The sequence below is a fragment of the Alternaria conjuncta genome (assembly GCF_024043145.1).
Source record: "Alternaria conjuncta strain BMP 0040 chromosome Unknown scaffold_2, whole genome shotgun sequence".
Classification (NCBI taxonomy): domain Eukaryota; kingdom Fungi; phylum Ascomycota; class Dothideomycetes; order Pleosporales; family Pleosporaceae; genus Alternaria; species Alternaria conjuncta.
Window position 1 is genome coordinate 596,372 of NW_026250091.1, and position 23,937 is coordinate 620,308.

Consider the following 23,937-nt stretch of genomic DNA (forward strand, 5'->3'; position numbering starts at 1 on the left):
GGACAAAGCTATCGACGCGCTTGTGCTGATCCGATAGTCCATCTCCATCTCCATCTCAATTCACCCCTTTGGATTCGCCATGGCAGTTCATGTCGGCTGTCATCTCAGCACATTCATCCTTTCCACAAGCAAGAAGACCAAGCCGATGAGCTCCAGTATCTGCAGGGCTATTTTCAGCAGCCCCAGAACCCTTTGTTTCTCTTAGTCACTTATCCCGGCCTTTCTGTGCCAGACTATTCCACCTTCGCTCGTGCTTTTCACCGCCTGGTGTGTACTCGTATGTGTTCCAGTATGATTGAGTAGTTTTGTATCACAAGTGTCAGAATCCTGTCAAAACGCGCCTCATCTTGCTACCGATACAGATGATATCTAGCATCCACGACGCATCTCCACAGTCCGCATATCGATCTTGACAGAAATCCCTGTTGACTAAGGCCAGCAGACAGCGACCGGCAACATGACTGTACGGTCTTTGTCTCGTGAATATGTCACAAAATCTATAAAGGTGGTTCTGATCAGAACACCCCATTATCTCTATTTTGACGCGCGGACCACAAGTTGCGTCATCGCTTCAAGGAAAGCTCTCACTGACTGAACGCACTGACGGTTCTGGACGGTCTTTAATTGCTCCAGGCAACGTTGGTAGGAGTGGTGAGCGTTTGCAAATTTCTTTCAGGGTCTTTTTGAAGGCTTTTCATCAGCCCTCACTGCTCACCAGTGCCTATAACGGAAGTCTTTCGTCGATCACACGCGCCTGCTGAACTTCTTCACTCTTCTGCGCCTGAGTCAGATGATTCGATTCTTCTACTTTCTCTGCACGTCCTTCATATCTCTGCTGCTATAAAGAGCATATCGTCTCCTCTGGCTTGAACGATTTCTCTCACTCTTTCGACTCATAATCTGCCCTGAGACCAGTTCACTATGGAGCGGAGTCAGGATAGCGATCGAAATCAGTGCGAGTATGTATTCACGAGCGAACCCTTTGAAATGAATGCTTACAATATATAGTGCGGCGCAGACTCAGTCATCTGGCACGTCCCCAGTGACAGACAGCTCGCCTTTATCAGAACTTCCTGAAACTCCCTCTCTAGAAGTGAGCAGTGCGATGCGAGGCAACGATGGACGCGTCGAAGCGCTCAAAAATGATGACGGCGAAGAGTCTGCGGACGAAAGTTCAGACGCCAAGAAGCCATACGCATGCCAGTATTGTGGCAAGACATATGTTAGCGAACAGAAGCTCAAAGTACGTATCAGAAGCCTGTATTCTATCTTCACCTACTGACCTAACTGTAGCGCCATATAAGGGATACCAGATCCAAATGTGCAAAGAGGCGCCTCGGGGTTAGCACGAGTGACAGCGTCTTTGCCTGTCCACGGTGCGATGCCCAGATGTCCAAGAAGTACTCTATAGAGGTTCGTCGTCCGTCCATATTCTTCAGATAAACACTGCTAATTTTGAATCAGCGACACATCAAAGACTCATGTTGGAAAATTTGCGACGAGTGTTGCAAGGCCCACGAGTCTACATGCGATGCCTACTATACCGACGACGCCTGTAAACATTGCCTGCAGCAGGGACTTGCATGTACCAAGCACAAAGAACAAGTGTCCGACTGCAACCCAGAGTTGCTTACAGATACACCCACACAGCCGTACAAATTAGCTCCTAGATCTAGTCGCGCTGGCACAGTCGCCAAGGACGACAAAGGCAAGCGTAAGGCCACCGACTCACCAGGTGCAAGTCCAAAGTCCAAGCCGGTCGCCAAGCGTGCAACTGCTGTTGCCAAGAAAGAGACGACTACAGCCACTGGACCAAGTCAGGAAGCTGGCCGTTTGTATCCTCCGTTTGCGTCGCAGTCTGACCTTGAGAGGTCGCCCCAGTATCATATGGATATCGAAGAGAACAGTACGTGGCCTCCAAAAACTCTTTATTCTGAATGACTGCTAATGAAAACAGCTCCAGTTGACGGCTTGAGATCGTCGACTTACCTACAATCGCGCGATCACGTTCCAACTACACTACCCCCGCAGTCGACACTCATGTCCCAGCACGTACAGCGAGATCAAGCCCGAGGATACCTGGCTCTGCAGAAGCAGGCTCCCATACCACCCTTGATACCCGGTCAACAGTACGATGGTCGCGACGTTATGACTCCGCAGCAAGCTCTAGCTCGCTGGCCACACATCCACAATAGTTCTGGTCGTATGACATATATTGTGGGGCGAAATGGAGAGGTCTTGAATCAATCTGCGATAGATGGTGATGAGTTGCTCAAGAAGTTGAATGCGCAACAGAGACGTATCGCAGCCATGGCAACTCGACACAACAACGGAGTGCGTGTGCCTGTACCGACTCGTCCAGCGTCACAGGTACAGGACGAACATCGCAGCCAGTTCAATCATGTACATTCCCCTGAGTCTCGTTTGACGCGCTTCCGACCCATCCAATCCGCCAACTTCAAGGTGTATGAGGAAGCTGCTCGTCGTAACCTTCGGCCCAACGAGTTCCTTGCAAGCGCGCCTGGATCTCGCATGCCTTCTCGTCAGACGTCGGCCCAGCCAGCCGCCGACTTGCACTTGCCGACACAAGGGCAACTTCAAGGAACAAATACGGCTGCTCCGACTACGACGGGACCGGTAGCTCGGGAGCTCACACAGCCAGTAAGTCGAAATGTTTCCCGGTTCCAAAGTCTAGTCACTGACAAATTTAGATTGCTTTGCAACGCTCTGCTCTACCTGTAGGCGACGAGAACGATCCCGTAATGACGCTTCGTATTCATAGCAATACATACGACATCAACGGCACTCCCATCTTTTCCATCCTCACGATCCGCGCGTCGCAGAAGTTCGGCCCTCGTCTAGAATACTATTGTCAACAGCGAGGCAAACAGTACGGCATAGACTGGGTCTTCATATACCAATACGCGCTAGGTGGCCCGGATGATGACGTGGAAGACCGCTACATCAAGATCGACTACAACATGATCTTCAGCGATGTTCATGATCCCGAGCGTCCCGACATCAAGCTCCGAGATATGGACACCATCATGATCATGAAGGCCAAGTCCCGCCTCGCAACCATGATCGAGCGTGGTCGCAATAGGATCGAAACACCGCTATCGCCAACTGGCTCGCAGGTTTCGGAAGACAATATCGACATTGTTGACGGAGAGACCCCGATCTTCCAGAACGCCGGCACCATTGCGAACTGGAACCGCATTGTCGAGAGTAAGATGATGGAGTTGCGCAATCAGGTCAACACCTTGACATCTGAGAACCAGCGCCAGAAGACGGAGTTGGCCAGGCAGAACCAGATGCTCGGTGATATGATCAAGCGCAACAATGCATCGATGCAGAGCAGTCACCCACAGGCTACTGGTCGTGGTGTTCATGCCTTCCCCTTCGTTGGTCATTCAGCTGCAAACTTCCATCCCGGCATCCAACGTGGCCCAACTGTCCAGCGCAACGCGTTCATGGACCGTCTGGAAGCAGTCCGAGAACCCACTGTGCCAAACGATTCCCGAAACCGCATGCAGCAATACCAGTTCCCGATTCATCACCCTGGCATGCAAGGTCGCCGGCCCACTTACGATAGCGGCGAGCGTGAGGCGTTTCCGGACTTTCAGAGGATTGGTGCGGCGACGACTCAGCCTACACAGTTCGCTGCATACGGAATGGGTGACGAGATGAATTCGTATGTTCCTGTTCTGCAACATGCACAGGGCGGGAGTGATGAAATGGGCGCTCCGATGGTGAAGGTTGAGGATGTGGAAATGGAGGAGTAGGACTTCAGTTCTAGCTACTGAGACACTGGTGCTCCGTTTCCGCCCTGTAAGAGGCGTTGAGGTGTACTTTGGGCGAGAGAAACGTTCTGATGGTCACACTTCAGGGTGTTCAGCTCTTGCCGTCAGATCTGCACGTATCGGCGTTAGTGCCACGAGCCTGAGCCTCGTGGATGCGGTTTTCTAGTCATGCTGTCTAGGCTAGCGACGCGCTCATCTACTATGAGCAACAGCATGTACAAGTCTTTTCTAATAATAAACGTCTCCACTCGCTGGCTTGACGAGAACTTCATTCGCAGTGAATTGTGTGATGCATGTACCAATGTACTCAGCTGCTTTGAGGATTCTTCAACCCGTGACTCTGATGCTTCGTAAGACTTTATCGAGAAAAGACAATGGTCTAACGTGATATTACAACAATGCTATGCTAACGCTAAGCCGACAGAAGTATGTATAGGCAACGGTGCATCCGACACCAACTCCTAAAATGCCTGACGGATAATCTATAGTTCCCAAACGCCCAGATATCCAATCCTAGAGACCATGGTCCCTTAATCACTAGCATACCCGCTCTCCTTGCCACATTTGACATGCACCAACTCCGTCTTGCCGTCTCCATCAACAACAAGCGCCGTCAGCTTGCCCCCACTAACACACCCCGTATCCAGACCATAGGAATACTCATGTATATTGAGACCCTTTTTTCTGTTGTGTCCGTAAACCACCGTCGCCCTATCCTCCTGCTTCAGCTTCTCCTGGCGATGATTCCAGAACTTCTCCCAAGGCGTGCCCGCATGTTTGCTACTCGGTATTCTCGTCTTCAGATCGATAGTCCGCATGTTCATAACGTGGAAGGGGTCTTGGTGTTCGAGCGGGGTGTCGGGGACGAGGCCGGCGTGTACGGTTACGAGGTTGCCTAATGTCGGGACGCTGCCGACGCGGAGGATAACGGGGCATTGTCGCAGGTATTCGATTTCTTTTTTGGTGAATTGTTTCGCTAGCTTACGTAGCTTGTAGTCGCCGTGCGATTGGCTGACTTCGTCTACAAAGTCGATGTTTGCGTCGGGGGAGTCGTCGGGAGTGAATTTGAGGACGTGACGATCTTGTGCGTCGGCGATGGAGAGCAGGAGCTTGTCTTCCCAGTTTCCGCGTACGCAGGAAGCGCTGATCTTTTGGGCGAGCTTGATGACGCCTGGCGAGTCTGGGCCCTTGGCTATCATGTCGCCGGTCATGACGAGGTGGTCGTGCTTGTGGTTGAAGTCGATCTTCTTGAGGAGATGCTCCAGTTCCTTTCTGCAGCCATGGACATCGCCGACGAAGACGAGTCTGCTGTGCTTCTTAGGCAGATGCTGCTCGTCCATGTCGCTGACCTGGATCATGCCCTTGAACTCTGGCCGGACATTGCTGCCGTAGCTCATCGTTGGTGCGTTGTCCATGAGATGCAACTCCGTTCTGTATGCTGTGTGTCTAGGCCCACAGTATGTCCACCAACTTATCAAAAAGAGAACCGCGATTACGAGATACGTGACACTGTGGCGCTTTATCCTCCGGGGGATTCGGTCGGTTGTGCGTGCGATGGCCGCCTGGAACTTTGGCGGAATCAGGAAATCGTCGTCGCGTGCGTAGAAGCCTTCTTCTTCGTCGGATACGTCAAGGTCGTCGCGGTAGTCTGGTATCTGCTCGATGAGGGGTCGCGGGCGGTTTTGCGCGTGCGCATAGGGGTGATCACGGTACGACGTCATCGCGATGCTTTGGTCGAAGGGAGAAATTTCGCACTGCCGTCGTGTCTCAAGATAGTCTTCACAGCGAGGAAAACAGGCACTGTATACGACGACGTAGAATGCGAAAGCAGTGACAGCGTTATGCCAGTCCTTTTTATTATGGCCGAGCGGTCATTTGCGCTTGGTGTTTCTTGCGCAGGTCCTTCCTGTCGTGGCGGTCGAGAATTCTAGAGGCAGGGTCGGGGCAATTATACAGTAGAGGGTGCCAGGAAGTCATCGAGGCATGATCAGGTGGGCGAGGAGCCTCCATAAGAACGCCGCTGCTGTTTCGCGTTTGTCGAGCCCATCTAGCCTTGCTGGCTGACCCCAGCGTCGATCCCGGACTGCCGGCACGCGGACTTGGCGGGAGCGTGGGCCGCTACTTTAGCTACACACGTGTAATCCACGCGTGTCTGCATCCCATTTTGTGGCAAAGCATCTAGGCAGTGAAATAGAGCAGTCGCTGCGTTGAAGGCGCGCCCATATCGGCATACGTGCCGCTTGTATCCTTTCGAAGCTTAGCGCTACCTGACCAGGCAGTCGCGAAGGATTCACGCCTTGACAATCAGCGCGATATCAGTCCAACACACTTGGGCAACATCGCATGTTCCTTTTTTGCTTCAGGTCTCATCATGTTGTTTTCCAAAGAACCAAACCCGCTCAAGGTGGTCGTCTTAGGTGAGGCCCAATCAGGCAAAACATGCTTCATTGACATGGTATGCGACCGTCCTGTCAACATTACCCATTGTCGTTTCTCCTCCAGTAGCATCAGTATTGACACTGGCTCTAGTTCCTCCAAGGGAAACACTTTATTCGCCACAGCGCTGTCGACTCCGAACTACTTTCAAGGACCATTTCGCACGCTGATGACAACTGGAGCTTTTCTTTCATGGATATAGATCTCCAGGGCTCCATATCTCCCTCATATCGCCGTGTCTTGAATGAATACATTGGGGGTGCTGATGGCGTCGTTCTGATATACGACATCACTGCCCAATGGTCTTGGGATGAACTCATCAAATACACGTATCCACACATCTACCACTGTCGCAACACCATATTTACCAAAGACGGCACAGAAGGGAGGATGCAAGGAGTGAAGAAGAGGTTCGGTTGTGTAGTAGTGGGGAATAAAAAGGACATGGTCGATGAGGATGCATCAAAGAGGCAGGTGAAAAAGGACATAGCGGAACAATGGGCTGCAAGTCAGGGTTTCCGCCATTTCGAGATTAGTTCCAATGAGCGCGGGGAGGTAGAAGATGTTATTAGAGCCCTGGTGGATAGTGTGCAGAGAGCCAGGCGTATGGATGCGAGAGATATTGGAGATAGTGGGAGAGACGGTGAAGGCGGAATAACGGGATGGGGCATGAAGGTTGTAAAGCGGTTGACCAATGGGTAAGCTGAAGTCTTTGAAAACAACTGCCATCATGTTCACGAACGACGATCCTTCGGATAAGAGGAACTGAACTATTTCAAATATCACTGCGAAGCAATGACGTAGGGACGCGGGCTTATCTCCGCCTAGACAAGTACATTATACATACCCCATCACGACCCCGTAATCCGCGTTCATACATCAACATCAGCCCGCATGCTCTGCAACCTTTGAAAACATAGAATTACGAAATCAAGCCCAGCGACGATGTCCAGCTCCACCGCAGAAATGTCGCCACTGACCCTCATATCAGCAACACCATCGCCATTCGCACGCATGAACCGCATCGCGCTCACTCTAAAAGGCATACCCTTCGAGCTCAGGAATGAGATACCATGGCAAAGCGCAACAGAAACACCCAAATACAACCCATTGGAGAAACTGCCCATTTTGCTTCTCCCTGACGGCCGACCGCCAGTCTACGATAGCGCGCACATCCAAGAATACATTGTGCGCAAGTATGCAGACAGAGGCCCGAAGCTAATCACCGGCGACATGGACTTGGATCTACAAATCCGACAAATCGTTGTCTTGAGCGTGGGTTGCATGGACGCCATCGTGATAGCCCGGTTTGAAGCTCGCCGAGAGAAAGACAAGCAGTCGCAGCTTTGGCTCGATCGACAGAAGCGGAAGATCAGTGGCGCAATGCAGGCTTTCGATGAGATGGTCCGGAGTATAAGAGAGCAAGAGAAGGCATATCTCGTTGGTGACGAGATGACGATTGCTGATATTGCGGTCGTGTGTACGGTAGGGTTTATCGATTTCGGAAGCATGAGCCCTGGATGGAAAAGCAAGTACGAAGGGTTGGCGAAGTGGTTTGAGGAACTGGATCAGAGGAAGGAGTTTGCGGAGACAAGACCCGTTATGTTTGATCTGAAAGAGACTGTAGTGTAGAGAACTACAGTATGGCTACAAGGTCGTCGAATGTTGGTATCGCATCCTCCAAGCTACTTCCTGGACGGCTCGTTTTGTGGCAGATTGTTATCTTCGCTCGTGAGCTCAATCATACTCTCTGTGCCAATCTCCTCGAGCTGTAGCTGTGGCGGGTACCAAATGTAAAAGCTGATCATAACGAGGAGCATCAAGACGCCATCGAATACGTATACTGGCCACTCGTTCGAGTTAAGGTAGCCGTCGTGTCCAGCGATGAATTCGACTAGGCGGAAGATGTTTCGTATCGAGATGAGAACAGAGGTTCCGTATAGCATCCAGAGCACACTTTCCCAAGGTACATCGACAGTTTGGCCAGTGTTGCGGAGGTGGAGTGAGAACTTGCGGTGGAAAAGAACGCAGCACCACATGAATCCGGCAAAGATGAGAACTTGTAAACCTAAGCCTGTGACGATAACACCATTTCCAGCGTTTACCAATTTCGGCTTGGGAAGGAACCCCGCTCCAGTTGATTGTATGTTGAGACAGAGTAGGTCGCCTGCGATGAAGATTCGAGTGCACCATCGAGGTGACACATAGGAGAAGCGTTCGCCATGCGTGGCTCGCACTACGCGCGAGTAAACCATGTACAGTGTGCCTGCAAACAGACACGGTGGAAGAAGGAGGAAGATCGCTTGTAGAAGGAAGGGGACTAGAGCGCCTGTATGATGGGTCGCTATTGCGCGACACGCATAACCCATGGGCTCAGCTGGATATGTCAGTCTACCGACGTACGCATACCAGTCAGACCAGAGTCAAGGAATACGTACAGAAGCCACCAGTAATGAATGGTATAGCGTACCATGTCCGATGTTTGTACGCTTTATAGGTATGAGCTAGAGTCAAGACGAGGAAAAGAATCCCGAACGTAATGGCTGCTGCGAAGTTGGGCACGTATTTCCAAAGGTAGGCGCCTTTGTAGGTTTCAAGCGCCGGCATTCTCAACGACGTATTGAGCGAGAGCGTGCGAAGGTGTGACGATGCTTCAAACAATGGCACTGCAGAGACAGGCAACACGAAGTTTGTTTCGGAATGGAAGAGGAATTGTGAGTGAGAAGGCAGCACAAGCAAAGCAGTTGGAGACTACTTGTAGGGAAATCTTACGTGCACCCAGAAGATCATGTTGTCTTGCTCCTGCCTTGCGAAGCGCCAAGAGTCTGCCTTCTGCTAGCCATTACGCTCAGATACTCACAGGGCAAATCTGTGCAGCGATCGATGTATAGCCGCATGGCATGGAAGGAAGTGGCCGACCGAAATGAGTGAAGCTTGCGAGGTGCTGCTGTCTTTACGTCCGTGCAAGTCTTTGTTGTAATGAGAATGTACTAAAACAGTTTGTTGAAGCGCAGGGTATCATCGATGGGTTGGCGGAATGGATGAGAAGAGAGGTTGGCGCTTGACCCAAACAGGTTTACACGCGTGTTACGTCAGCGAAGGATGGCGCTAGTCAGGAGGCCTTGCCCGAGAGATCAGGCCCCCTTCTCCGCCAAGCGCCGTTACTCGTCCATGCTTCTGATGTCTGCACGTATGTAATACGCGTGTTACCTGATTCCTCACAGTCATGAAGCCAACATGCTTCGGCGCAGTCACAGGAAGTCCAAAGGCGGGTGCCTGGAATGGTGCGTCCCTTACCCCATGGTCTCACAATGTCCTTCCTCTCCTCTCGTTCAACTGACAATTCTGTATAGCAAACGACGGCATATCAAGGTGAGCTTTAGATCCACAGCTCTCTTGAAGCTATTGGTAACCCGATACTTGTTAGTGCGACGAAAACCGCCCTCGATGTCGGCTATGCACTGTTTCAGAGCGCGCGTGCAGCTTCACATCCAACTCAGCCCCAGATGCACACCCTCGATCCGTAAGCCCAGGGTATCAATTTGACTTCAATGCTTCAGTTACACCCAACGATAACTCTCCGACAAGTTCTGCGCTCTGTGACGGTCGCACAGCAGATACTCCATCGACAAATGGTAGCCAAGCGTACCACGAAGATCACGTTAATGCCGGTCACATGGAGCTCCTCCTCCATGCTATGCTGAATGAAGAAATGTACAATTTTGCCGTCGGCTTTGAGAAGTTCCATCGTTCTGGTATCGCTCTCGGTTTCGAGACCGCTCTGCAGGCGTCATACCTCATGCACCAGATCCTCGCCTTTTCCGCCTGCCATCTGGCACATGTCAATCCAGAACGCTCAGCCTACTTTCGTCACCGATCCGTGGCTCTACAGACACGCGCTGTTTCGCTATTCAATTCTGCCAGAGTAGATGTGGACCAATCCAATTGTGTACCGATACTGCTTTTCTCTTCAATGCTGGGTCAGCACCTACTGGCGGACACCCTGGCGTTACGTCCTTCGACCGGTATCGACGGGTTCATTACACACTACGTGCAGTGTATAGATATGCACAGAGGCATTTACACCATCGCTACATCCGCGTGGCCGCTACTGATGAAGTCGGAGCTCGAACCGATACTTTCATTGAGTAGAACCTTCACTTCTCGGCTCCCAAAGGGCGACGATTGTTCGTCTGTTAGCAATCTCATCGACCACACTGACGACATGAGCGAAGAGGAAAGGCACGCATGCCGAACTGCAGTGCGCTACCTTCAAGTCGGGCTCGATGCCGTGCAGAGCGACGAGCACTCGCCGATCAGTCGGTATCAAATGATCTGCGAGTGGACCATGCTGGTTCCCCCAAGATTCAACAGACTCTTGGATGCGAAGCAGCCTGTAGCCTTGGTAGTGCTTGCTTACTACGCCATCTTACTACACTTCGGCAGACATTTATGGCAAGTCGGCAATGCTGGACGTTATATCTTTACCTTAATCGAAGGGTATCTGGGCTCTCCATGGGAAACCTGGCTATCGCATCCACGAGCGGTGTTGTCAGATTCAGTCTTATGATAGATCCGTGTTCATTGCAAGGCTGCATTGGTACAGGGATGCGCGCCACCGTTCTATGAGCCAACCAATCGCTGACAAAATCGGTTTTCCTCTTACTCGTTCGGCTTTCCAGCTTCCTAGATTGGTATTCCGTTTGCTTCCGTCAGCTGTGCATATGCAAGGCAAGCACCCACGCGAACTCTACCCAACCGCCTGCAAGCATCTAATGAACCGCTGGTGGGCACATGGAAGGCTGTGCTATGGATGATGGCGCTCCGCGGGCATGATGCGTAATCTTGGACGAGAATGTATGCATCGCTCTTACCGATGACAGCTTTCATGTGCAGGGGCTGCCAAACCATGAGGCTGTTTAAAGGCCGTCCGTCGAACCTGCACTGAACAGCGTACTTCTCGTCCACTTTGACGCCTCTCGCCCAGTTCTTTTCACACTGTCGCAAGAGCGAATTACTCCAACATGAGCGTTCCAACCCCAGTCTGGTTCATCACAGCAGCTTCAAGCGGTTTCGGCAAATGTATAGCCCTTGAAGCCCTGGCGAGAGGCCACAAGGTCATTGCCAGCGCTAGAAGTCTCTCTCGCACCGCCGAACTCAAAGATGCAGGCGCCGACACCGTGGTTTTGGACGTCACATCACCGTTGGAGGAGCTTGAGAGGGTAGCAAAAGAAGCCAACGACAAATATGGATACATCACCCATCTTGCCAATGTTGCAGGCTACGTACTTGTAGGCGCTGTAGAAGAAACCTCGTACGTGTCTCGTCAAGCTTAATCTCGAGGCTGGTAGACCTACTGACGACATGCAGCCCGGAACAAGATCTCAAAATCTTTACTACGAACGTGCTCGGTACCCTCAACGTCGTCAAAGCCTTCCTACCCCACCTACGTGCCACATCTGGCCATCGAACCGTTTCGAACTTTGGATCGGTGGTATCTTGGCAGGGTGGCGCGGGCTACGCTCTATACGCGGGAACGAAATGGGCTGTATCTGGTATCACGGAAGGACTGCGCGCAGAGCTGGCTCCACTTGGTATTTCTGTTACCGTCGTTGAGCCAGGCTACTATCGTACCGCTGTTCTTGCAGAGGGAGTGCAAGTGCAGAGCGAGAAGCATATCGATGTGTATGAGGATGGCGACGTGGGAGAGCTGAGGAAATGGCTGGAAGGGAAACATGGCACCCAGAGAGGGGATACTGCGAAAGCTTGTCGGGTTATAGTCGATGTGTTGACTATGAGTGGGTGTGCTGAAGGAAAAGAGATACCGATAAGAGTGGTATTAGGAGAAGATGCGCATCAAGTGATTAGGGAGAAGTGCGAGAGCACCTTGAAGCTTTTGGACGAGTGGGAGGGTGCTGCGACCAACACTGATTTTGATTGATGGGGTCTCGACAGATGTCGTCTTTGGCCTATGTGGTGAGAACATTTTGGTACACGAGGAATACGCGGCAGATTCTGGAGCAGTCTAGCAGCTCTTTGATAGATGCCTATGAAGTGGTACCTCATAAACGAGAGTGCCTCGCAGGCTTGTCGGCTAGTCATGCCAACTTCCATCGCTTAGCGAATTCTATGCCCTCCGCCAGTGAGCCGACTCTTGCGTCAATAACGTATCCTTGTTCCGTGAATTTGATACATTCATCCCATAGATCTTTCAGCGGGACAGAGAAGGTTTCGATGAATTCGTTCTCTTCAAGCTCCGGCTGTGGGTTCTGGTTCTCCGGGCGAGACATGTCCACTGTGACGTGAATCATCCTGAGGTTGGTGTTGCAGAAGCCTGGATCTGGATGGAAATTAGTGTGCGTAATGTTGAAATGTATGTGTGGCGTTCGTATGTCGAGTGTGCACGCCCGTTGCCTGTGTGGCATCATCACGCAGAAGCTTTCCGGATGCAAAAGAAAAGATTCAGGAGCGGCATACTGATGACGTCGCAAGCGCCATTTCCGAGCACTACTTACCATTAAACATGATTGGAGTAACCCGAAACTAGAATGAGAGAGATGTTATCAGCGCATGCTTGCATGGCAGATGAATGGATTTCTTACAGTCTTATCTGGGACGAGTTCTCCGACATAGCCCGTTTCCTCCTTGAGCTCACGGATGGCGCACGACTCTGCAGTCTCATCCGGATCCATCAAGCCAGCCGGAACTTCTATGACGGTCGCATCAACGGGCGCACGCCATTGCTTTTGCAGCAGAATTCGAGGCTCATCATTGGGTTTCGCTGGGTCCTGGAGGATGGCTGCAACGCCTACGCCGTCGATATCAGATCCTGGTGGTCGGGTGAGACGTTCTCCGGATTCCCATGTGCGCTCAACACCTTTTGGGTCAGTGTAGGTGATTCTAGAAATTGTCAGCAAAGTGTTGGCTGATGTATGATGCAGAGGTCCGGCGAGGCTCCGGTGTGATTTCTTTGTGAATGCCATAGACTGAGATGCATTGGTGGCATTGGAGAATGGCTTGAGGCGTTCGAAACAGCCGGATACATACTTTTTGAGTGTCGCCCACTTGGCGTCTTTGTTGTCAAGTGGCTCAGTCTTGACGACTTTGGAATTATCAGAAGTCTGAAGGGACGAGACCATTGTAGCTGTGGGTTGTTGTGCAATCCAACTTAGCCGGCGGACTCGTGCTAAGTAGGATGGAAAGTGTGTGAGGGGCGCCCTTGACAAGGGTAGCCACTAGACAGGGTGCGTATGACGCCATACATCGCGAGCTGCCAAGATCTCCCACCTCGAATACTCAATAGCTGTGCGCATTACATCCCCCAAGATTTGAGTCGCTCCTACCATTTGAAAATGATTGTTATACGCCGTAAGCTTGCTTGAGATGCTGTTTCTGTGAATTGCTTCATAACGGTCTGTTGGACATTCTCCGCGAAGACATTGCGCGGCCACTGGGCGTTGAGATTGAGGTATTGGATTAGACAGTCTCTCTGCCTTGCTACATACACAGGCCAAAGCTGGCGCTTGCGCGATCCTGGAGGTCCCATTGGAGGCGTATTTTCCAGACCTCAACACTGAGGACACGCGACGCAAAAGAAGCCATCGTGCGGTTCAGGGGACATAGGCAAGTAGGGGATCTTGGCACTGTTTACAACAAGACGGAGCGGAACCTTGGGGGATGACCTACGTCCCGTCCGTGGGACCTAAGTTCTCTATGACACCACCACACTTGGCTGTCCGAGTGATGGCGCCCCGGACTGAAAGTTACAATCGATAGCGCGACGGAACCTTTGCCAGGCACCCACGATTGGTCATGTCGAACCCACTGGCGACATGTGCAGAGGATGCAATTTCCAACTTGGCATCCTACTCCTTTTCGCATAACAGGGTGAGATGAGGTTTTGTCCCTGAGGCTCATACTATAGGCATAGGCGGCGCCGCCGGCGCGAAAAAAAAGTACGAGGTGGACTGGCAATAGTGGAACCGCTCAACTCCAGGTCCCGCCAAGCGGATGCCTGACCCTCTTTCCGCCAACGGTCGCCGTATTTCCAGGCAATGCTGAGGGCATCTCATTCCTCTGCCGCCGGAGAATAATGGCATTGTCAGTCTGCTAATTCTCATGCATGTGCTCTATTTGTTTGTCGTCGTCGTCTACTGCCATCGGAAGCCGAAGGCGGCGCTGTCCGGAAGTCGGCAACCGCGTGCTAAGGCACATCGTACTCGCTATACACCGCGGGACAGGGTTCTGTTCCTCTGCATGCATCGGTCGTGACAGAAGCTACCGCGCCGCTGGAGGAGTCAGAAGCGGATAGCCAACGTTTCGTTTCAACGGATATTGGCCCATTGCATCCTGGTGCGACAGGTCTTACTCCTGTCACGCATCTTTCAGAGCAAGCGTGCGATCGACTGCAGCTGCGCCCTGCACTTGCTGCATCGCTTGCGTTCTTAACACGCGCCTTGGTGTTTGAGGTCTTGACTGTGACCGTTACACAGAACATGCTGATCGACTCGAAGTGGAGGTTCGAGATCGATAATCGATGCTACAGTTGTTGCCGAGTTCCCGGGAGATTGCAGTAAGCGGAGGCACTCCGGGAGATGGGCATCGCATGGCGAGAACGCGAGAAAAGGATGCCCTGCGTGGGTGTCGGGCACGTTGTGCTGAAAAAAGCATCTGCAGTGGCCAGTTCCGCAGGCGCCAGGTCCAACTTGGAGTCCTGTTCCCCTGCCAAGCTCATCCAAGTGGGACCGAATAGGCCGCCTGAACAGCCGCCATGCCTGTTCCTCTCGCTATCCCAACTCGCCGTCAGGGGCACGACGGGACGAGAAGCGAATCATGCTTAGGTGAACCGTCAACACGACATGGCTCCACGCCTGATGCGCCACAGCTGTGCCATCACAGGCTCTGACTGCTCGGTTGCCGTCACTGCCGCTCCTATTGCCATGGCATCATCAGCGCCACGCCCTCTACTTTTGCATATAGAACACCACCGGATGGATCAATGCCAGTGGAGAGACTTGTCATTACGCTGTACGAGCGCCCAGACTGACATCGAACAAGAGCTTAAGAGCTTTTCCGAATCTTCGGAGGGCACTGACACGAGGGCAGGGCTGGCTCTGCATGGGCATGCCGGGTCACAACGCCTTCAAACAAACCCTCAACTAAATCCGTTAGCGCACCTGAATCGCTTTCCGTTTAGGGCACCGTGCTTGCTTTGATTGGCCTCGACGCTCGCTTCACGAGCGGGCATGAGGACCTAGGCTGTCGCCTCCGCTTTTAGATCTCAACCATGCGTGCCGACGTCGTGTAGATAGCGCCAAACTACTGAGGCAGTCAGCGCGCGCCTCTGAAGCTACGCTCTTTTACTCTTTATCCCCCCGTAGCTCTGCTCGTCTTTGCATCGCTCTTCCAAGGACTTGCAACCCCAGTCACTCTTTCTTGTGTATCTTGTATACACGTCCTCTCGTTCCGAGCATCGTCCTGCACTGCGCCTTCCTTATTTGGATTCCCACGGCTTTTACCCGACACTCATTTCGCTACCTATGCGACGATAGACACTACTTGGATCGACAGTAATCGGTTTAGCCTATACATCCAGTGTACCGCCTACGAGGATATCAGCAAAATACATTCATAATCCAAGAGCACTATCCGCCATCGCGAGGTATTAATCATAATGTCGAACTGGTTTGGCGACTTGCAGTTGGCATACAAGTACATGTAAGTCATTAGGACGATATAGAGTGTTACAACGACTGACACTGCACAGTGTTGTCTTCTTGTCACTGTTGGTCATTACTATCCTCGGTGGATTCATCAAGGTGTTGTACAACCGTCAGAAGTAAGTACCAATATTGACACCATCTTGACGTGAACTAACCATAGCAAGGTTGAAGAAAGCGAAGCAAACCGAGCTAGAGGCTGGACCCAAGGAGGACACTGTTGAACTGAACCAACGCGAGAAGGATGAGGGTGATCTGTTTGGTATTCGCGCCATCGAGGCCGGATTCTACGCCGGAGTCGCTCAGTCGCGACCTACCTCAAGAGCAGGATCTGTCATGGGCGATAACCCAACAATGAGCACCAGCACCTTGGTCGGAGGGAGCGTCAACTCGCCGCTCATGAAGGGACAGTCCAACAACAACAGCATGCTCAGCCTGAACCTCAACGCCACCAAAGAACCCTCCACACGACGAGCTTCACCGCCTACCATGAAGCTCCGCCCATCTGAGGCCGAGCTCAGTGGAAGACGCAACCACAACGGCGCTGTCGACATGTCTCTTCAAGTTCCTCCTTCGCCCGGTCACCCGCGTGGTACCACCTCTCCTGACTTTGCTGGCTCCGACAGCGACAGCGACGGTTTCACGTCTCCTCGGTCCATGTCACCAGCCGATTTGAACCGTCAGCAATACGCGCCAGCTCTCATGGTATCGCACCACTCCGGAGATGCGAACGCCATCAAGTCACAGCAAGGATCCTACCACAACTCGCCTGGTCAATCACCAACACCGCTTTCGCCCCACAACCCACCCACAGCCAAGTTGCCATCCATCCCTGGCCATGCTTTGCGGAAGGAGTCTCGCTCTCCATCGCCCGAGTACGACTACCCTCGCGTGCAGGTCCACGAGCCGAGTAGGTAACGCGATTTCCTGGTGCGTTGTCTGTTGTACTTTTAGCATTTAGTAGATATATATCGGGCCAACCCTAACTTTCTTCCAAGACTCTGAACCTTCGTCACCCACTCTCCAACCCCAACTACAGGCACGAACCTACTCGCCACACCATGGACGAGACGGAAGCGACGCGAGCAGCATCTACAGCAGTGGCAACCGGCTAAGCACTTTCCAAGCATACCAAGCTTATCAGGAGGCAGCGCAAAAGAAGGACTCGCATACTCAGGTTTTGCAAAAGCAAAAGGCGGGCCGCTCAGCCTCTGCCGCCTCGACAGTCGAATCCGGCCACACATCGATCCTTGCGTCTACTGACGACGAGGCGGAACGCCGTCCCCACTCAAGCAACCTGCTTGCACCGGGTCAACAGGGGCAGGATGCTCGACTCAGCGAGTTTTACGAGGCATACTACCGCAACTCGCACCTTGGCCCAGCCCAGCCTGTCGACGGCAAGGCACAATTCGCTGACCGGCAATCCACCATCATGGAAGTCGATACCCCGATGGCATCGCCGATGTTCCCCCCCTCGAGCCAGCGCCCCGGCTCTGCCTTCTAGACGCTTTGGATAGCAATACCGCCAAGCTTCAGCAACACATCAAGACGTAGTCATGATCTTGTGTATATTCGTACATATGTACATACAACTTCCACCGGTCGTCCCTTCCAATTCTTACGCATTGCGGAGGCCCCTTATTGGCGAGACGTTTCCTTGGGCCTTGGAGGCGTACTGGCACATTCTTTTGGGCTCTTCGTTCCTATCTTTTCTTCGTTTGGGCGGATTATCTGGCACACATTGACGACACAATGGCTTGGACGATTCGGGGATTAATCGGACTTGTGTGGGCCAAAGCAAAAAGGCGGAAGGTTCACCACGACGAGACGCATGCTTGCTTCATTACCACTATATACCTACATCACACCATGTACTGGCTTTATTTGTAATTTCTATTAACTACCGTAGCGTACGCGGCGCCATATGTGCAGCGCTTTGAATGCTCAGCTCGGCAGAGTTGCTTTCTGAATTCCCAATGTATAGAGTTTGTGCGAAACGTATATACCACATAGAGAGGAGATTTGCATCGACTACTTGTCGCTGTGGTGTGCCTGCGACGATTCTAAGTTTGATGCGGGTGCATGGTAGCCAACACGTGAATGTTATGCAGGTGCATGTCTTTGCCGACCCACCCTACAATCACCCTTCACGAACAACACATACACCTTCCGCAGACCGAAGACCCGCCCGAAGACCAGCCATGGTTCGAGGAAAAGCCGAGCACGATCGGATTCCGACAAGATCAGATGATCTTCGCACCACATCGCCCAGGCGGGAGTGATACCCCTGGCAGAAAGGGCCATGGCGGTGAGCGCGATCCCTGCAATCAATCTCGCGGCTTAAGATCGTGAGGTCGCCACTCGGATTCGTTCTCACGACGACGCGGTTGCTTGCCGGACCCTTGATCTGCACAAGACAAAGTTTATTTCTACCCTCGCGCCGCCCGTGTGACGTTTCGACGAGGCTGATTGACTTCTCCACACACACACTCCTTCTCCACGCTGCACATCGCCCAGTACTTATCGCGGCGCCTCACCCGCCCCACTGAGTTTGGAACGCACCTTCCTCTGCGCAATCAACTTTACCTTTCACTCAACAGGGTCTTTCCACAGACCCCAGCAACCGCAACCATGCTCACAATGTACTCCGGTTCCAAGCTTGCAGAGCTCCCGCCTGGAGTTTCTGCCTCGCCGTCACCCCAGCTGCGACACAGAGGCACATCGACCCAATCCGTCCCTACCATCGAACCCACACACACATGCGACTCCCGCGAAGAGAGGCGGCGCGTGCACCATGAAGCTGATGTCGTCATCATTGGCGCAGGCATCGTGGGGTGCGCAGCTGCTGTCGCATTCGGCAAGCAGGGCCGAAGCGTCATACTGCTGGAGAAGAGCTTGAAGGAGCCGGACAGGATTGTAGGAGAGCTGCTACAGCCCGGTGGTGTCAATGCTCTGGAGAAGCTGGGCATGAGGGGTACGTTGAATCATTCCTAGCACATGTCTAGGGTGAAACGCTGACAGCAAGCCCCAGATTGCCTCGACGACATCGATGCGATACCCTGCCACGGCTACCAGATCTTCTACGGCAAAGAGGAGGTCCACATTCCCTACCCCGACAACCTCATCACCTCCGGGCCCTCGAGAGCACCCGAAGGACGCTCCTTCCACCACGGCCGCTTCATCTCCAAGCTGCGATCAAAGGCCCAGTCCACACCCAACGTCACCGTCGTCGAGACCACCGTCACATCCGTCGTCAAGAGCGACTACACCGGCCAAGTCGTCGGCGTATCATGTCAAACCGCCGGGGAGCAAGACTACTACTTTGGCGCCGTGACCCTCGTAGCCGACGGCTACGCCTCCAAGTTCCGCAAAGAATACATCCCCAACCAACCTCAAGTGCGCAGTAAATTCTGGGGCCTCGAAATGATCGATGCCGAGCTGCCCATGCCCAACCACGGCCACGTCATCCTCGCCGACGCACCCCCCATCCTCATCTACCAAATCGGCACACACGAGACGCGCATTCTTGTCGACATACCCGAGCACCTGCCTTCGGCGAGCCCCAAGAACGGGGGTGTCAAGAACCACATGCTCAATGTCGCGCTGCCCCAACTTCCCGCCTGCGTCCAGCCCGCCTTCCGCAAAGCAATCGAAGCGGGTAAATTACGTTCCATGCCCAACAGCTTCCTACCCCCTACGACGCAGAAACAAGCCGGCCTCATCTTCCTCGGCGATTCAATGAACATGCGTCATCCCCTGACCGGCGGCGGCATGACAGTCGCGTTCAACGACGTCGTCCTACTATCCAACCTGCTCTCCCCCGCCAACGTACCCACACTCGAAGACACCTCTGCCGTCCTCGCCGCCATGTCAACCTTCCACTGGAAGCGCAAGGACGGGTCATCCGTCATCAACATTCTGGCCATGGCGCTGTACAGCCTCTTCGCCGCCAACAATCAGTACCTCGAGCTGATCAAGAAGGGCTGTTTCAAGTACTTCCTGCGCGGCGGAAAGAGCGTCAGTGAACCCTGTGGTATGCTTGCGGGATTGATCACCCGCCCGTGGATGCTTGTCTACCACTTCTTCTACGTTGCGTTTTACGCGATTTACGTCAGATTGCAGGAGGTGCCTATCTGGAAGACGCCGTACACGATTGTTGTTGAGAGTGCGATGGTGGTCTGGACCGCTATTTGCGTCATTGGCCCGTACCTTGTTGCAGAGGTGAAGAGGTAGTGAAACAGAGGGGGAAGAAGAAATAGATGGCATTATGTATATACGCTTCATGGAGTCACATTACAGGACTTGTATATAGGGGCATGGGTTGGCGTTTCTGGTATAAAGCGTGTCTAGAAAAACCCCTTCATTTTGGGAGGTGGTTCACAAGTAGTACAGATAGTTAATACGTAATTATGACACGAATAGCCTTTATATTGGTTTGTTGTTACATCTTCCCCTCTGTTGCATTCTCGCGATCGAATATCAGCGATTTATCTCTTTCTTTACTCTTCGTATCTCACCCCACAACTGCTCAATTGACTCCTCCTTGTTCCCAGTTTGCCGCTTCGACCCAGCCGTGGCATCTTCAAGTGCCTTTCGAGATGACGCAGTCGTGACGTCTCTCGCATTGTGTGGTTTGCTCAGAACAGGGTATTGTGTGTACTCTGGACGATTAGGAACGAGCGTCTGTGAGGTGAGTGAAGAAGAAGAAGAAGATGGAGGAGACGAAGAGGTCGGCGGTAATGCTGTTGTTGGAAGCGCATCCGAGGAGGATATCAACATAAACGTGGACATGATGTCGGACTTTATAAAAACAGCGGTCTTCGTAGATGAAGACAGTGTAGTCGAAGTCGTGGAAGTACTCAGCGTCATCGTCCCTTCTGATGCTGCCGTCGCTGTGGGATCCGAAGTGCTCGACTCGACGTTCGTCGTTGAGATGTCGGGTGCGGCGGAGGTAGAAGGGATAGCAGTCAGGGCATCACCGTTCGAGAACGCCGGTGTCCAGTCCGCAAGCCCTGGTTCATACTCCTCTCCTCTCGCTGACGGCGGAGTGAAAAGCGGTCGTGGATTCCACAGCATCTCATGGAATAGCCAAGCCACCGTTTGACTTGTCGAATTGGGGTTCGTCAACGGGAACGAGGTAGTCTGGCCGGCCTTTCTCGCCGCGCCGTAGCTTGTATACGGCCAGTTCTTCGGTAGTTGCTGTAAGTACTGCGTCGGTATCACGTCGCCAGCAGTAAGCGTACTCCCCAGCCACGATGTCTCCGTGTTCCGAGCCGAGCTGGCTACCGTTGTAGTAGCTTGATTTACATCAGTCTTTGTGAAGCGATCGGCTAGAGTAGAGATCGAGGGTATGTTGCCCAGCTCGGTGTTGTTGTCCACGGGCTCGTCGGTGGACTTGAGCCAGACGAGGAATAGAGCGAGTAAATCGTACAGATTCGGAACTGCGGTGTTGCAGAAATTATGGATCTTGTACCTCATTTGTAGGCTGGGTTCGCTGTTCTTGTCTACTTCGATTCCGGCTTGCTTCATGCATGCGTAGCACTGCGTTACGTTGTCTGTGTTTTGCGCTTGGTAGTTCGTGAGGATGCTGTTTGTTCGGTTAGAGGAAGCCGGAGAGGGATGTGATTTGATGGACGCTTACTCTTTGTACACAGTTCCTCGGTCGTTGCAGAGACAACGCTGGTAAACTTCGCTTCGTCCATCGTCGCCGTTGGGACTTTTCAGCGTTCCAGAGATGTTGTAGCAGTGCGCAAAGTCCACGAGGATAGAATCGCAATACGGTGTCGCCCAGCAGGCAACTGTGGGGGGCACACTGGCCGGTAGTACGGACTGAGATGGCTGAAGGCTAGATATCTGAGTGCTGGCTGCATTGGATGATGATGTAGGGAAGGAAGTCGTTCTTTCTACCAACGGAGCTGTGGTGTAGCTCCCGTGAGCGTCCTTAGTCATAGTATACTCTGCCTGACGAGCCTTCATGATGTCGCCGTATCCACAAGCTGCATGGTACACAAGGCCCAACAGGATATAGGCAAGCAACATCATTGTTCCCAAGTACGGGGTTCTGGGTGGAAGACCAGCCAACCGGGAAGGATCGAGTAGGTAGCTCCTCAAAGCGACCAGAAAACTTAGGTTTATTCGACGTGAACACTCAATGGGGATTGGCCATGAATCGTATCCGTAACTCTCTGGTACTCGTCGTGGAAGTAGCATGTCTCTCAAAGTTGTGAGATTCAACATCAGCTTTGTCGTTTGCATGCATCATTCGGGCCTGCCATTCAAGTACTTGGATCGATCGAGACTGTGATCCCTCCCCTGTGTTGGTACTTTAGTGTGCTGAGTTTACACCGTCTGTGAAGGGCACCGGGGCGGCCTGAAGACGCGACACCAAACGCGCCAGCTCCGCATGGGTACCGATCACCACCATTCCACATGCAAGGCGCATCCGACTCACGTTCCTACGCGAGGTCTAGGTCGGAATGAGAATCCCACGCTGTAGCGTGTAGACATAGGTACCAAATACTTGTGTTATTATATAAATAGATGTATCTTAGAAGGCAAGCGAAACTGGATTGTGATGACAGAGCCGAGAACGGGATTACATATCTGCACTCAACATGATCCGTCAACCGTGAAAAAGAGGCGATTACAGTAAGATGAGCCCTATATGTATGCGAGAAGTTGCAGTGCAGGTATTGTCGCCACAGATGGATGCGACGCTGCGATGAGCTGAAGATGGTGGCAAGCGCCGAGGCAACGCCGCGAACGGCGAAAAGCGAATAGGTACATAGAACCGAAACTCAAAACTGATTACGAAGTAGGGGCTGAAGAGACGATTAGAGATGTAGACATGCTAGGGATGTGTGAAGCAAAGAGAGCATCTGCTCGTGATCCTGGGCTGCACAAACAGCCGCTGCATGCAATGATAGACCGACAGAAATAAACAGGGCGACGTGCCTGGTTAGTGGATCTCCAGATCTTCAAATTCGACGTATAAATTTCGCTGTTCGTTGCTGAGTCCCACACGGTGTCTGTGATCCCACATGGTGATGCCAAAGTTTGCAGGTCGACTCGCGTAGACGCCAACGCGTACGGCCTTGTCTTCTACACCCCAGAAGAACCAAGTGACTTCTCTCAATTTCCTCCAAATCCCAGGTTCTTCCTCGTACGACACCCACAGCGCGTAGCCGATGCGCTCCATCTTGACGCGCAGTTCCTTGAGCCGTTGTTGAAGCGGAGGAAGCGAACTCAAAGACCAATCGGCACCTTCACTATTGGCGGCTACAGCTGTAGCGTGGCATACGTTGCCGCAGAACTCAAGCCCGACTTTCACCCACTTGGGTGCTGGCGCAGGAGCGTCGTATGGTGGTGGCGGCCCACGTTCTAGTTGGGGGCTGGGTCCTGACTCGTCTGTTGGGCTGTGTGAGGCTGTCGTGCCGCAGCTTTCAACATTCTCATTACTTGAGGTTTGCGAGAGAGAGATGGCGGAGCTCGGCGTCGCGCTGTCGTCCAACCGGATGTTTGCAACATTTGGGACCTCTAATGTCGGCCTTGCGGTTGTTGATGCCGTCGCTGTCTGTCCCGGCGGTGCGCCTGCGAATATGACCAGCCCTCCTTGGTCCCATTCAAGCTGCCAGTCTCCCTTAACCGTGACTTCTGCTACGATGAAGGGATTGCTCAAGGCAGTGTAGAGCATGGGAGCGGTTGAGATGTCGCCCGAAGATGGCCTTCTCCATAGATCGGTGTTTGGGGGCGCAACCAGAGTAAAGGAATCCAGCCATTCTGGCACGACGTCGTCTTCAATGTTGAGGGGCATGAAGGAGTCGCTCGCGGGTGGCATATCGTCGGTGATGCGCTCGATGCGCTCGCGGTCGGTCGGCGGAGATGAGCGCTCGGCGTGGCTCTGCTCTGTTCTACGAGTGGTTTTGATGGCGTATGTATAGGTGGTGGATCCCGTAGCTCCGGCAAGATGCCGAATCGTG

The 23,937-nt window shown here is 52.7% G+C and overlaps 10 protein-coding genes across 10 annotated transcripts; 5 read left to right on the forward strand and 5 right to left on the reverse strand.

Annotated features, from left to right (window-relative positions):
• Positions 1–921: 921 nt before the first annotated feature.
• On the forward strand, positions 922–3,785 carry J4E85_001296 (uncharacterized protein; the record flags this gene model as incomplete). Its single annotated transcript, XM_051465582.1, has 5 exons — positions 922–959; positions 1,102–1,243; positions 1,573–1,906; positions 1,958–2,661; positions 2,712–3,785. 5 exons carry the CDS (start codon positions 922–924, stop codon positions 3,783–3,785), a joined length of 2,292 nt encoding a protein of 763 aa, XP_051330139.1.
• A 548-nt stretch (positions 3,786–4,333) lies between these two features.
• J4E85_001297 (uncharacterized protein) lies at positions 4,334–5,524 on the reverse strand (the record flags this gene model as incomplete). Its single annotated transcript, XM_051465583.1, has 1 exon — positions 4,334–5,524. One exon carries the CDS (start codon positions 5,522–5,524, stop codon positions 4,334–4,336), a length of 1,191 nt encoding a protein of 396 aa, XP_051330140.1.
• Positions 5,525–7,205: 1,681 nt separating this feature from the next.
• J4E85_001298 (uncharacterized protein) lies at positions 7,206–7,871 on the forward strand (the record flags this gene model as incomplete). Its single annotated transcript, XM_051465584.1, has 1 exon — positions 7,206–7,871. One exon carries the CDS (start codon positions 7,206–7,208, stop codon positions 7,869–7,871), a length of 666 nt encoding a protein of 221 aa, XP_051330141.1.
• A 53-nt stretch (positions 7,872–7,924) lies between these two features.
• On the reverse strand, positions 7,925–8,846 carry J4E85_001299 (uncharacterized protein; the record flags this gene model as incomplete). The annotated part of the gene is made up of 2 exons (XM_051465585.1): positions 7,925–8,616; positions 8,678–8,846. The coding sequence occupies 2 exons, from the start codon at positions 8,844–8,846 to the stop codon at positions 7,925–7,927; spliced, it is 861 nt and encodes a 286-aa protein (XP_051330142.1).
• Positions 8,847–11,263: 2,417 nt separating this feature from the next.
• Positions 11,264–12,180, forward strand: J4E85_001300 (uncharacterized protein; the record flags this gene model as incomplete). Its single annotated transcript, XM_051465586.1, has 2 exons — positions 11,264–11,553; positions 11,610–12,180. The coding sequence occupies 2 exons, from the start codon at positions 11,264–11,266 to the stop codon at positions 12,178–12,180; spliced, it is 861 nt and encodes a 286-aa protein (XP_051330143.1).
• Positions 12,181–12,337: 157 nt separating this feature from the next.
• Positions 12,338–13,378, reverse strand: J4E85_001301 (uncharacterized protein; the record flags this gene model as incomplete). Its single annotated transcript, XM_051465587.1, has 4 exons — positions 12,338–12,579; positions 12,755–12,782; positions 12,842–13,139; positions 13,287–13,378. 4 exons carry the CDS (start codon positions 13,376–13,378, stop codon positions 12,338–12,340), a joined length of 660 nt encoding a protein of 219 aa, XP_051330144.1.
• A 2,534-nt stretch (positions 13,379–15,912) lies between these two features.
• Positions 15,913–17,462, forward strand: J4E85_001302 (uncharacterized protein; the record flags this gene model as incomplete). The annotated part of the gene is made up of 4 exons (XM_051465588.1): positions 15,913–15,956; positions 16,006–16,077; positions 16,126–16,868; positions 16,957–17,462. 4 exons carry the CDS (start codon positions 15,913–15,915, stop codon positions 17,460–17,462), a joined length of 1,365 nt encoding a protein of 454 aa, XP_051330145.1.
• Positions 17,463–18,589: 1,127 nt separating this feature from the next.
• J4E85_001303 (uncharacterized protein) lies at positions 18,590–20,191 on the forward strand (the record flags this gene model as incomplete). The annotated part of the gene is made up of 2 exons (XM_051465589.1): positions 18,590–18,932; positions 18,990–20,191. 2 exons carry the CDS (start codon positions 18,590–18,592, stop codon positions 20,189–20,191), a joined length of 1,545 nt encoding a protein of 514 aa, XP_051330146.1.
• Positions 20,192–21,035: 844 nt separating this feature from the next.
• Positions 21,036–21,660, reverse strand: J4E85_001304 (uncharacterized protein; the record flags this gene model as incomplete). The annotated part of the gene is made up of 3 exons (XM_051465590.1): positions 21,036–21,236; positions 21,266–21,513; positions 21,600–21,660. 3 exons carry the CDS (start codon positions 21,658–21,660, stop codon positions 21,036–21,038), a joined length of 510 nt encoding a protein of 169 aa, XP_051330147.1.
• Positions 21,661–22,916: 1,256 nt separating this feature from the next.
• On the reverse strand, positions 22,917–23,795 carry J4E85_001305 (uncharacterized protein; the record flags this gene model as incomplete). The annotated part of the gene is made up of 1 exon (XM_051465591.1): positions 22,917–23,795. One exon carries the CDS (start codon positions 23,793–23,795, stop codon positions 22,917–22,919), a length of 879 nt encoding a protein of 292 aa, XP_051330148.1.
• Positions 23,796–23,937: the final 142 nt, after the last annotated feature.